Consider the following 13,715-nt stretch of genomic DNA (forward strand, 5'->3'; position numbering starts at 1 on the left):
GAATATTGCTAGGATGGGAGGGTTTCAGCTATAGGGAAGGGCTGAATATGATGGGGCTCTTTTCCCTGCAGCACTGAGGGGTGATCTTATAAAGGTTTATGAAATCATGAACGGCATGGATATGGTGAATAGCAAAGGTCCTTTTTCTAGAGTGGAGAAGTCAGAAACTAGAGGACATAGGTTTAAGGTGAGAGAGGAAAGATTTAAAAGGAACTCGGGACTAACTTTTTCACACAGCGGGTGCTGCGCATACGGATTGAGCTGAAAGAGGAAGTGGTGAAGGCGGGTGCAATTGCAACATTTAAAAAGCATCTGGATGGGTTTAGGCAAAGGAAGGGTTTAAAGGGAAATGGGCAAAGTGCTGCTAAAGAGAATTAAGTCAGATTGGGATGATGATTGGCATGGACAGGTTGGACCAAAAGGTCTGTTTCCATACTATATGACTCTACGACTAAACTCAGTGATTTATTAGTTATACCACAAGAGTGAAGTACACAATTAAAGGATAACTGAACTGATCAGATACAGCCATCACCATTTTATGCAAAGTCACGTCTAACATAACTGACGTTTTAAATAAAAAGGAGTATCTATGTAGGTTGTTTTAATGGACATTCAGAAGTTACTTGGTGCTGTGCCAAGTAGTTAGCAAAAGTAAACTTGCATCAAATTCTGGGTAATCCATGATGGAATACTGGAAAAAATTGTGGTTGTAAGAGCTGCTCTTTTTGAAGTATTTTCAGTGTTGGAGCGGATTTCCTCGAATTCTAGGTGCAGTAATTACTGTTTTATAAGCTGTTGCATGATTTTGGAACTTTCGGAAAAAAATGATCAAAATGGTACTTTAAAAAGGAGGAAGACAGACAAAGACAGTGACCACATGGCCAGTGAATCAAACAGAGAAATAAACCTGCACTGATATCTGACCTAGCGGTGAATCTGCGGTGTTTGCTTTCACGTATCCTGGACATTGGAGTTTTGTCAAAGATAAAAATTAACAAACAGTGAAACTCACAGCTGACCTTGAAGAAACCTATGTAGGAAAGTTTACAGCACGGGAGCAGCTAAGTGACTTTCTTTTTGATTGTATGTTTTATTGAGATCTGTCTCCTGATTAAACTTTAAAAATATAAAACATTGGTACTAAACTAGCCTGGACAGTGCTTTTTTTTTAAGAGCAGTAAGACTATGCTGTTTTCTGAGTTATAGATTGTTACCATGCAAAAATGGCCTTTAGTTATGTGCTCTTCCTGTCGGATGTGGGAGATTAGGGACAGTTTCATGTTACCGAAGATTTTGTCTACAGAAAGTGTGCTTGGTTGACAATCCTATCAGATCACATGGATTGGCTGGAGTGGCAGTTAGAGACAATGAGGAATTTACAGGAGCTAGGGGGTGTGATGGATGGCAATTGCAGGAAGGGAGATAAACTGAAGATAGAGTTGGGTAGATGGTGACCTTCAGGAAAAGTAGGAGAGGGAGGCAAGTCACGCAGGAGTCTCCTGTGGCTATCCCCATCTCAAACAAGTATGCTGTTTTAGAAAACATAGGTCAAAAGTTACACAACACCAGGTTATTAGATTTGATTAGATTAGATTCCCTACAGTGTGGAAACAGGCCCTTCAGCCCAACAAGTCCACACCGACCCTCCAAAGAGAAACCCACTCAGTACCATTCCCCTACATTTACCCCTGACTAATGCACCTAGTACTACGGGCAATTTAATATAGCCAGTTCACCTAACCTGCACATCTTTGGACTGCGGGAGGAAACTGGAGCACCCAGAGGAAACCCACGCAAACACGAGGAGAATGTGCAAACTCCACACAGACAGTTGCCCAAGGCGGGAATTGAACCCAGGTCCATGGTGCTGTGAGACAGCAGTGCTAACCACTGAGCCACTGTGCCACCCCTAAAATCCAACAGGTTTATTTAAAATCGTAAAGCATTGCCCCTTTGTCAGGTGAATGAAAGTTAGTGATTTCAAATAAACCTGTTGGATTTTGACATGGTTTCAAATGACTTTTGACCTTGTCCCACCCCAGTCCAACACCGGCACTTCCACATCTTGGAAATGTAAGGGGTGATGGACTCTCAGTGGAATGTAGCACTGACAGCCAGATTTCTGATACCGAGACTGGCTCTAATGTAACAAGGGGTACGTCAGGTTCCAAACAATCAATTGTGACAGGGGACTCTCTAGTTAAAGGCACAGACAGAGGTTTCTGCAGATGACAGCAAGACATCAGAATGGTGAGTTGCTTCCCTGGTGCCAGGATCAAGGATATCTCATATGGGGTGAAAAGCATTCTCAAAGGGGAGAGGGACCAGCAGGGGGTCATTGTACACATTGGAACTAACAATATAGGACAAGAAAAGGACGAGATTCTGAGGAGAATTTGGAAGTTAGGAAGTTAGGCAGGAAGTTAAAAGAAGGTCCTTGATGGTAGCAATATCTAGTTCCTGGTGCCATGAACTTCATAAGGGTAGGAATAGGAAGATAGAGGAAATGAATGGGTGGCTGAGGAGTTGGTGCAGGGGAGAAGGATTCACATTTTTGGATCATTGGAATCCCTTCTGGCATAGAAGTGACCTGTATAAGAAGGATGGATTACACCTGAAGTGGAAGGGGACCAATAAACTGGTGGGGAGAATTCCTAAAACTGCTCAGGAGGATTTAAACTGGGTTGGTGGGGGCTGGAGGTTAGTTGACACTCAGGGAAATGGTAAGGAAAGAGATCAGTTCCAGACTGGTATAGGTGGGAAAAGGAGCAAGTCAAACAAGCAGATCAGGCAGGAACAATGATGTGGAGGTGCCAGTGTTGATCTGGAGTGGACGAAGTTGAAAATCACACAACACCAGGTTACAGTCCAACAGGTTTATTTGAAAATACAAGCTTTCAGAGTGTTGCTCCTTCATCAGACACAAGAAAATTTTCTAATTCAGTATTTGGATGTGCAAAATTTGATCGACTTCGGGAAATAAGGCAGGGCAGGTGTCTGAAATGCCAATGGGGGAGCACTGGCTGTTGGAGCACCAACAACCATAATTCTATTAGTTTTAAAATAATGATTGAAATGGGCTAACTGGATCTAAAAGTTAAAGGTTAAATTGGAGTAAGGTCAATTTTGACAGTATTAGGCAAAAACTTTCAAAAGTTAGTTGGGGGTGGATGTTTGCAGGTAATGAGATGGAAAATGGAAAATGGGAAGCTTTCAAAAATGAGATAACGAAAGTCCAGAGACTGTATGTTCCCGTTAGGGTGAAGGGCAAGGCTAATAGGTGTAGGGAATGCTGGATGACTAGAGAAGTTGAGGTTTTGGTCAAGAACAAGGAGGAACCAATATGTATAGACAGCAGAGATCGAGTAAATCCCCGACAAGTGTATAAAGGCAATAGCAGTATATTCCCGATCAGGAGGGCAAAAAATAGACATGAGATAGCTTTGGCAAATAGGGTAAAGGAGAATCCAAAGGGATTCTACAAGTACATTAAGGACAAAAGGGTAATTAGGGAGACAGCAAGGCTGCCTATGTGTGGAACCGCAGGAGAGGGGGGACATACTAAACAAGTATTTTGCATCAGTGTTTACTGTGGAACAGGATATGGAATATATAAAAGATGGGGAAATAATTAGTGACATCTTGAAAAACGCCCCTATTACAGAGGAGGAAGTGCTGGATGTCTTAAAACCCATCAAGGTGGATAAATACCCAGGACCTGATCAGGTATACACAAGAACTCTGTGGGAAGTTAGGGAAGTGACTGCTGGTCCCCTTGCACCGATATTTGTATCACTGATAGCCACAGATGAGGTGCCAGAAGACTGGCGGTTGGCTAATATGGTGTCACTATTTAAGAAAAGTTGTAAGGAAAAGCCAAGGAACTATAGACTGGTGATCTTGACGTCAGTGGTGGACAAGTGTTGGAGGGAATCCGGAGGGTCAGGATTTCCATATATTTGGAAAGACAAGGACTGATCAGGAATAGTGAACATGGCTGTGCACGTGGAAAAATGTGTCTCACTAAATTAATTGAGTTTTTTTGAAGAAGTAACAAAAAGGATTGAGGAGGGAAGAGTGGTGGACGTGATCTATATGGACTCCAGTAAAACATTTGACAAGGTTCCTCATGGTGGGCTGGGTTTAAAGGAATAGGGGTCAAATGCTGGCAATTTATTTAGGATATCTGCTCTGCCTGGACAAGTTGGAATGACGGGTCTGTTTCCATGCTGTATATCTCTATGACTCTATTGGAAACAAGCTTCTGATGTTCATCAGGAAGTAATTAGATGTTAGGAGACAGCAGGGATGATGGATGTATGGAATGAGTAGGGAATATCCTCCAGGACTCTGTTCTTGAGTTCAGTTTTTTATTATTTATTAATAGAAGAATAGTGTTGTACCTAGAGTTTGTTGAGAACACTGAATAAGGCAGCACTGGGGATGTTGCAGAACATTGCAGATGCACTACAGATGAGAATAGCCAGCAAAACACTGGCAAATTACCCCAAAGAAGCAGGTGCAACGAAGGTATTCACAAGGGAATTAGATTATTATTTGAATAGAAACAGTACACAGGGCTACGATGGTAATTGGAGGAGCTGCGTTAGCTGAATTCTAGGTAAGTTCAAAAGTAATGCACTTTGGAGCTAAGAAAGCTAAATCAGAATATTTTCTAAATGTCACATTGGCAGAGTTAGTGGTCAACGAATAGGAATCAGTAAAAGAATAGCAGACCGATACAGAAAGCAATTAAATAAGTACATGGAATGTTAGCCAACATCTCACAGGTGGAATTACAAAGAAGTGCAAGTTTTTTTTACAGTTCTAAATGAATCTGATTAGACTACATTTGGAATATTGTATTAGTTACGGGGATCACATAAAGGAGATATATTGGCCTTGGAGTATATATATACAAAATCATCAGAAAAATATTAAGGCAATAGGATTAAATTATGCTTCTTAAATAGTTGGTCGCAATTCCCAGTGAAGTCAGCAGCCGACATTTTGTGGTTACAAGGTCGGATGCAACAATGCTACATTTGTAGTGACCCCTGCAGGCTTTGTAGCACCAGGATATTTCCAGCAAACCTGGCAAGTGAGACTGAACAATACCGATCGAGTACATAAAATAAATGGCAACTGAACCTGTGGACCAAACAGACTGAATTGAACAAAGTACCTTAACTGTTAAATGTGGCGTAATGTTTTCACTACATTTTCAGCTATTTTCTTTCCTGATCCTGGAATTCTCTTAAAACGGTCTGCTAAAATGGGGAAATAAGGACAATGAAACTTTTTCTTTAAAATGTTGCGGATTGTCTCAGTCACCTCAGTGATATCTGTCACAGATGTCAAAAAGTGACCTGAGTTTTCAGACCAGGTTGTTGGCTGTGAATTGGCCTGAAGTCCCTTCAGTGAGATGGAAGTTCTTATTTAAAAATATGTGTATTATTTTGAGTTTTTAAGCTTCAAAGCATCAATCAGCAGGAAACAGCCTCAAGGAAGATCTGTGCAATTATAATAAAGTGGAGTTAACACCGTATTCTGGAGATACGCATTTTGAGTGCCTTCCTTACTTGTTGAAAATGTAACCAAGTAAGGTTTTCAGTCTTCTCTGTATATTGCAAGTTGTCATATAAATGCAAGCTGTCATTTTTCCTTGATAATCTTATGAATTTTCTTTGATATTTACCTGAGGTTTTTCATATACTATAGGATTGCATTCTCAGGCTTACTGATCCTACAAGTTTTCTTTCTCTACTTTTCATACTCTTCAGAATTAACCTTCAGAATTGTGGCTACTTTGGTATTAATATTAATAAGAAAAATATATTAAATGACCTTTCAAATTAGGCCTATTCCTTACTAATATTGATCGATAAAAATGTTAGTTATGCCATTTATTCAGTTTTATGTCGAATATTCAAAGACAAAGGGTTTTAAATTATTCAGAATTTAGTAGCTCCATGTGAGGCAGTTTATTAGTGCTGTTAAAGTGGGTTTAAACCAACTTGGCAAGGGTCTGACAACTAGGAGGTAACAAGGCTATCAAAAAACAGGAAGAGATTATACTAAATATTATTACTAGCACAAATAAGGCATTTGGGGAGGTCAGAAAAAAAAAGAATGCAACGAAGCCTAAATTGAGTTTACTGTACATGTATGAGTGTGCATGGAATGTCTTACTGAGTCCGATGATGTTCAGACATAGGATGCCAGGTAGGGAATAGAATGTTACGGTAATAATGGAGACCTCAAAATAGAGGTTCAATAAATTCGCAGGACTAGAGAAATAAATATTTTTGGATTGCAAGGTCTTTGCAGTATTGACACACAGTCCAGATAAAGGAGAGATTTCTGAAGTGTGTTCAAGGAAATTTTCTAGACCTGAATGCTTCTAATGTGGAAGGAGTCATAAAGGATTTAGTTCTAAGGAATGAGGTGAGTTAAAGGATACTATTATTAAATAACAATTGCTTCACAAGGTTCAGGTTGACTATGGGAAAGAGCAAAGGGCAATTCTGAGTGACAATCATTGTAATTGGAACAGGGCCATTTTCAAATGGGATGAGAAAGGATCCAGCCAAAGCAAATTGGAATCAAAGATTGTGCTGCAGAATTGTAATGCAGCAGTCTGATGCCTTTAAACAGATGGCTGGGTACAGATATGATACATTTCAAACAAGGAGAAAGGGAGCACAAAGAAAGTCAGCACTCCATGGATACCAAAAGTGATAGAAATTAAAATGGAGCAGAAAAGGAATGCATAACACAAATGTCAGGATGATAACACAAATGAGAATCTGGCCGCTACAAAAAGAGGGGAAGGAAAAAATAGAAAGAGGCCAAACAGCATAATTTGAAGAGAATGGCAGATAATGTGAAAATTAACTCATCGTCTTCAATGATGGCTAGGCTGACATACCAAATCAGTTTTTTTGTATCTGTCTTCAAGAAAGCCAACACTGCCAAAGTCAGCAAAAAACAAGCTAACTGAAACACAAGATGAGCCAAAAAACTAAGAGGAGGAATTTCAAAGGCTGGCTTAAATAAGCTGCAGAGACCAGATTAAATACTTCCAAGGATACTGAGCAAAGTAAAAAAGTGGAAATCATAGAGGCACTTGTTACAATCTTCTAGTGTCAGTTAATACAGGATGATGCCAGAAAATTGAAGATTTGTAAAGATTATTTACACATTATTCAAAAGGAAAGGGTGCAACAGAAGGCCCAGCAATTATGGGCCTGTCAGTTTAATGTGAGTGGTGGGAAAACTTTCAGCAGTGATAATCTCAAGTAAAACTAGCATTCAATTGGACAAATGTAGATTAATCAAGAAAGCTAGGATGGATTAGTGAAACTTTAACTACATTGCTTAAGATCTTTTTGATGAGGTAGAATGATTTGATCAGGATAATGAGGTTGAAGAAATGTACATGAACTTCCAAGTATCTATTGATAAAGAAGCATATGACAAGCTTATCAGCAAAGTTAAATCCATAGAGTAAGTGAGACAGTGGAAGCATGGATATGAAGTTGGCTGATTGGCAGGAAACAGCTATTTTCCAGACTGGAGAAAGATATGATGGGGTATTCCAGGGACCATCACTTCTCATAGTATATAGTAATTTACAGAGTTGAGTACACAAGATGCAAAAGTTGGGTATATTGTGAATTTTGAGGAGGACAAAGGTAGTCTTCAAGTGGACATGGTTAAGGTGGTGGAAAGGGTAGACACGTGGTAAATGAAATATAATACAGAGATATGTAATGTGATATATTTTAGCACAAAGAAAGCAAACAGAACAAAGGCATTTTAATCGAAGTGGAAGGACAGAGAGACCTGGGTAGTTAAGTGCAAAAAAATAGTGAATGCAGCATGGCAATTTGGAAAAAAATGTTAAGACATACAGGAACCTGACACACAGATAAAGGCATCAAATATAAAAACAACATTATGGTAAACCTTAACAGAACTGGTTCAGTCTCAAATGGAGTATTTTGTCTAATTCAAAACTTTCAGCATTCAAAACAATGTGAAGACTATGAAAGGGTGCAGAAAAGATTTTTGAAAATGACTTCAGCGTTGAGGAATAATCTATGAGGACTGGTTAGAGAAGTTGGGACTATTGTCTTTTGAAAAAGGGTAGTTCAAAATATTGAGGGGTTTGGAAGATTAGAAAGGGAAGCATTATTCCTATTAGTGGAAGGATCAAAACCAGACTGCATCAATTTAAGGTAAATGGCAAAGAACCAATGGCTACATAAGAAAAAAAGCTCCTTACAAGTTGGCAAAAGTGAGGACCGCAGATGCTGGAAATCAGAGTCTAGATTAGAGTGGTGCTGGAAAAACACAACAGGTCAGGCAGCATCTGAGGAGTAGGAAAAGCCCTTCATCAGGACTGAACCTTACAAGTTGATATGTTTGGATCTGCTCTAGAATAATGATGGAGGAAAATTCAATCATGACTTTCACAAGGGTATTGGAACATTATCTAATGAGGAGAAAAATGGTAGGGACTAAGTGATTAAGCAGGGAAGCAGGATGAACTGCTCTTGCAGAGAACTGGCACATTCGAGGTGCCAAACAGCTGCCTCCTGTGCTGTTCCAATATTCAATTGAGCAAAGTAATGCAAATTTGCAAGCAATGCTGTTGCAACCAAAATGGAAACTCCACCAATTTAGTTTAAGCACAGACAAACTTGACTCATAATAGTGAAAACCATAAGAGAAAAATTTTTTGAAGTTTGGTCATTTATTCTCAATTAAAATCAATTTTTGAATTGTATTAATCTTAAAGGCAGCCCAAACTACTGTTTCAAATAAACAATCCATAAACAATTCTGTGAGATAATAGCATTAGCATCCAGCTTAAAGCGGAACATATCTTACCTATGTCCTGGAGTTGATCTAAATCTTGAAGATGGAACTAAGATGGGATCATCATCACTGTCATCGGTTTCCCGACTGGAAGATATTCTAGTAGACTCAGCCTGATTACTCAATCTTGCAGGTTCAGATTGTTGCAAGGATTCAGTAATTCTGTTGCAGTTCTCATTACTTTCTGTACTTTGGCAAGGTGTTTCTTCTTGCTGTTGTAAGCTTCCCCCATCTGTGCCTGATGAGGCAGACTGGCAGCTAGAATCTACTGACTTGTCCTTACTCTCTTTCAATGTACTTTCTTCTCTTTTGGTTTCATCCACTTCCACATGTCTCACCTTGCATACTCGTTTACCTGACTGTTCTGGTGATTCAGTTGCTGAAACATCTGTAAGAAAACAAGACAGACAAAGAAACAAGTCAAATCAGAACAATTAAAATTAAAGTTAACAGGATCAATTCGTGAATAAGCTAAATCTGAACTTTAATATTGAATTACATTTTAAAGAGCATTTTATCCACTAATCGAAGAGTTAATCACCAATCAAAATCACAGACAGCAAGTTTAATTAACAGAATTAGTACTGTTCAGAATTATTTTGCATTTGTTGTTTTGGACATTAGTTTATTGAAGAACATGCTATTCCCACATTTTCTCCTGGATTATGATATTTGAACACATGGGTGCTAACAAGGCAAGTTCTCACATACTGCAAGTATCATTGGAGCTGCAAAATGGCATCCATGGTGCACATATATTTTGGTGATTTGACACAAGTGGCTCCATTTTGGAGCTCAACACACTGACAAATATTATCCCAAACTTGCACAGCTGAATACGCATTTAGCAATGGGAATTGCCTCCATATCAGCACTATCAAAATGGACCATCAACTACATATAGGTTTGTGACGCTCAATTCCTTAATCTGCTGCAAGAACTCAAATGGCAGTTCATACAAATGTTGCAAGTTGCAAAGGTTTTCAGGAAGTGACAGGCAGGTACTGAGGATTGTTTTGTGACATTACAGCACAAATGACTTATCCCCAGTCATTAATGCACAAGTAGATATCAGCACAACTGAGAGGACAACAAACAGATGTCATACAGAGTAGGATAAGCTATTGCACAAGGAGCATGTGAAGAATGAGTCTCAGCAGGATACCCTCTCTCTCCAAGATGTTCAATGATAAATTCTCCTATCTATACCTCAAAAAGGAGCCATGAAAGACATGACAACACTTCAGGACATGCTCACTAAAATTACCTATCTGCTGCAACTACAACTGCAACCTTAGAGTGAACAAATATCAGGTTCTCAACAGCTGTGAAGGTGACTGGGAGGTGAACTTTCATACATTTGATTCCTTCTCGGATTGAAGCTTGGAGATATTTGCAATTCACAACTACATGAGAGGTGACTTACATTGTCTACGCCAAAAGAGCTAACTATTCCAAAGAAGAATCCCAGGCTTTGAAATGTGAACTGTTTCTCTCTCCACAGATGCTTCCAGACCTGCTGAATTTCTCCAGCAATTTGATTTTATTTCAGAACTCCAGTATTGGCAGTATTTTGCTTTTACAGCTAATTCTCTACTTTCAAAGAAAAGCAGGCAGAGTGAGCACATAGCTGAAAATGTGTTGCTGGAAAAGCGCAGCAGGTCAAGCAGCATCCAAGGAGCAGAAGAATCGATGTTTCGGGCATGAGCCCTTCTTCAGGAATGAGGAACGTGTGTCCAGCAGGCTAAGATAAAAGGTAGGGAGGAGGGACTTGGGGGAGGGGCATTGGAAATGCGATAGGTGGAAGGAAGTTAAGGTGAGGGTGATAGGCCAGAGTGGGGGTGGGGCGGAGAGGTCAGGAAGAAGATTGCAGATTAGGAAGGTGGTGCTAAATTCGAGGGTTGGGACTGGGACTAGGTGGGGGGAGGGGAAATGAGGAAACTGGAGAAATCTGAGTTCATCCCTTGTGGTTGGAGGGTTCCTAGGTGGAAGATGTCCGTGTTGATTCGGTCGCCCGAGATAGAAATGGAGAGGTCTAGGAAGGGGAGGGAGGAGTCTGAGACGGTCCAGGTAAATTTGAGATCGGGGTGGAAGGTGTTAGTAAAGTGGATGAACTGTTCAACCTCCTCGTGGATCAACAGTTCATGCACTTTATTAATACCTTCCACCCCGACCTCAAATTTACCTGAACCATCTCAGACTCCTCCCTTCCCTTCCTAGACCTCTCCATTTCTATCTCGGGCGACCGAATCAACATTTACTATACACCGACCGACTCCTACAGCTACCTAGACTACACCTCCTCCCACCCTGCCCCCTGTAAAAACGCCATCCCATATTCTCAATTCCTTCGTCTCTGCCGCATCTGCTCCCAGGAGGACCAGTTCCAATACCGAACAACCCAGATGGCCTCCTTCTTCAAAGACCGCAATTTCCCCCCAGACGTGGTCGACGATGCTCTCCACCGCATCTCCTCCACTTCCCGCTCCTCCACCCTTGGGCCCCGCCCCTCCAATCGCCACCAAGACAGAACCCCACTGGTCCTCATCTACCACCCCGTCAACCTCCATATACATCGTATCATCCGTCGTCATTTCCGCCACCTCCAAACGGACCCCACCACCAGGGATATATTTCCCTCCCCTGCCCTATCAGCGTTCCAAAAAGACCACTCCCTCTGACTTCCTCGTCAGGTTCACACCCCCCACCAACCCAACCTCCACTCCCGGCACCTTCCCCTGCAACCGCAAGAAATGCAAAACTTGCACCCACACCTCCCCCCCCTTACTTCCCTCCAAGGCCCCAAGGGATCCTTCCATATCCGTCACAAATTCACCTGCACCTCCACACACATCATTTACTGCATCTGCTGCACCCGATGTGGCCTCCTCTATATTGGGGAGACAGGCCGCCTACTTGTAGAACGTTTCAGAGAACACCTCTGGGACACCCGGACCAACCAACCCAACCACCCCGTGGCTCAACACTTCAACTCCCCCTCCCACACCACCAAGGACATGCAGGTCCTTGGACTCCTCCATCGCCAGATCATAGCAACACAACGCCTGAAGGAAGAGCGCCTCATCTTCCGCCTAGGAACCTCCAACTACAAGGAATGAGTTCAGATTTCTCCAGTTTCCTCATTTCCCCTCCACCCACCTCGTCTCAGTCCCAACCCTTGAACTCAGCACCACCTTCCTAACCTGCAATCTTCTTCCTGACCTCTCCGCCCCACCCCCACTCCGGCCTATCACCCTCACCTTAACCTCCTTCCACCTATCGCATTCCCAATGCCCCTCCCCCAAGTCCCTCCTCCCTACCTTTTATCTTAGCCTGCTGGACACACTTTCCTCATTCCTGAAGAAGGGCTCATGCCCGAAACGTCGATTCTCCTGCTCCTTGGATGCTGCCTGACCTGCTGCGCTTTTCCAGCAACACATTTTCAGCTCTGATCTCCAGCATCTGCAGTCCTCACTTTCTCCTAGAGTGAGCACATAGCCTGAAATCTTAACAAAGCTATGTCCATGCCACAAATCTCTTTTCAGAACATTCATGGATGTGGACATTGTTGGGTCAGCAGCAGCATTTACTGCCTATTCATAGTTATACTGGAGTAGATGGTGGTGAAACATCTGTTTAAAGTGCTGCCATCCTCAAGGTGCACAGTGACAATGAAGGAACAGAGATATAATTCCAATTCAGAGGCTTGGAGGGGAACTTGCAGGTTGTCATATTTCCAATTATCTGCTGCCTTTGTTCTTTTGGATAATAGAAGTCCCAGGTCTGTTGCACATTCTGTTGAATGAGCCTTGGTGTATTGTTGCATACATCTTTAGATGGTATATACTGATGCCACTCTGTGTTGTTAAAGAGAACAACTGTTGAAGGTGTTGGATAAGGTATCAATCAAGCAGGATGCTTTGTCGAGAATGGTGTTAAGCTTTTCGAGTGATTGTGGACATGCAAGTGGGAATAATTCACACACAACTTGCTCCTATCTTGTAGATGGTGGACAGGTTTTGGCGAGACAGCAAGTGAGTTGCTCACTGCAGAACTCCTAGTCTCTGATCTACTATTGGAGCCAAGGTACTTAGATAGTTGGTCCGGTTTGGCTTCTGGGTAATGGAATCCCAAAGATATTGATGGAGGGATATTCAGCAACAGTAATGCCACTGAACATCAAAGAGCGATGGCTAGGTTCTCATTCATTGATAATAATGGTCATTGCCTGACACTTACGTGGTGCAAGTATTACTTGCCCAGATTTTGTCCAATTTGTACATACAGACACAGACTGCTGAAGTACTTGAATAGGTTGAATGCAGAGTCAAACATTGAGCAATCATTCGTACAATAACCTCGGGGCATGAATCGTGAGGATGGTGTTTGGGACATTGCCTATTAGATAGGATTCCATAAGTACCACTATACTCTTGCAATTCTTGCACAAACACAAACATGTTAGGAAGGTGGTCTTTTCAGGAATGACAGGGTTGCTTTTGCCATAGCCATTCCTGGTGTTTTGGTTTATATCAGATGATCTACCCCATTTCATTATCCCCTAATCTATATCAGGACAATCGATGTTTCGGGCATAAGCCCTTCTTCTCCTGCTCCTTGGATGCTGCCTGACCTGCTGCGCTTTTCCAGCAACACATTTTTCAGCTCTGATCTCCAGCATCTGCAGTCCTCACTTTCCCCTACTCTATATCTGGCAACCGATTTCTGAGGCATTCGGACTAGTTCTCAAGGGGACTACAAATTGGTGAGGATTAGAATTGATATCCTTGCACAGAGATTTGCTATTGCAGTTAGATGGGTTTAAG

General features: G+C 41.6%; 1 protein-coding gene across 7 annotated transcripts in view; it reads right to left on the reverse strand.

The window, feature by feature from the left end:
* Window positions 1-13,715, reverse strand: part of dcaf6 (ddb1 and cul4 associated factor 6) — a 225,207-nt gene that overhangs the window by 53,645 nt on the left and 157,847 nt on the right. For all 7 annotated transcript variants that reach the window (XM_072585183.1, XM_072585182.1, XM_072585186.1 and 4 more), the window contains one exon: window positions 8,902-9,277. In XM_072585183.1, coding sequence (XP_072441284.1) covers window positions 8,902-9,277 — 376 coding nt within the window. The remainder of the gene's footprint in view (window positions 1-8,901; window positions 9,278-13,715) is intronic.

This window comes from Chiloscyllium punctatum, chromosome 15 (assembly GCF_047496795.1).
Source record: "Chiloscyllium punctatum isolate Juve2018m chromosome 15, sChiPun1.3, whole genome shotgun sequence".
NCBI lineage: Eukaryota > Metazoa > Chordata > Chondrichthyes > Orectolobiformes > Hemiscylliidae > Chiloscyllium > Chiloscyllium punctatum.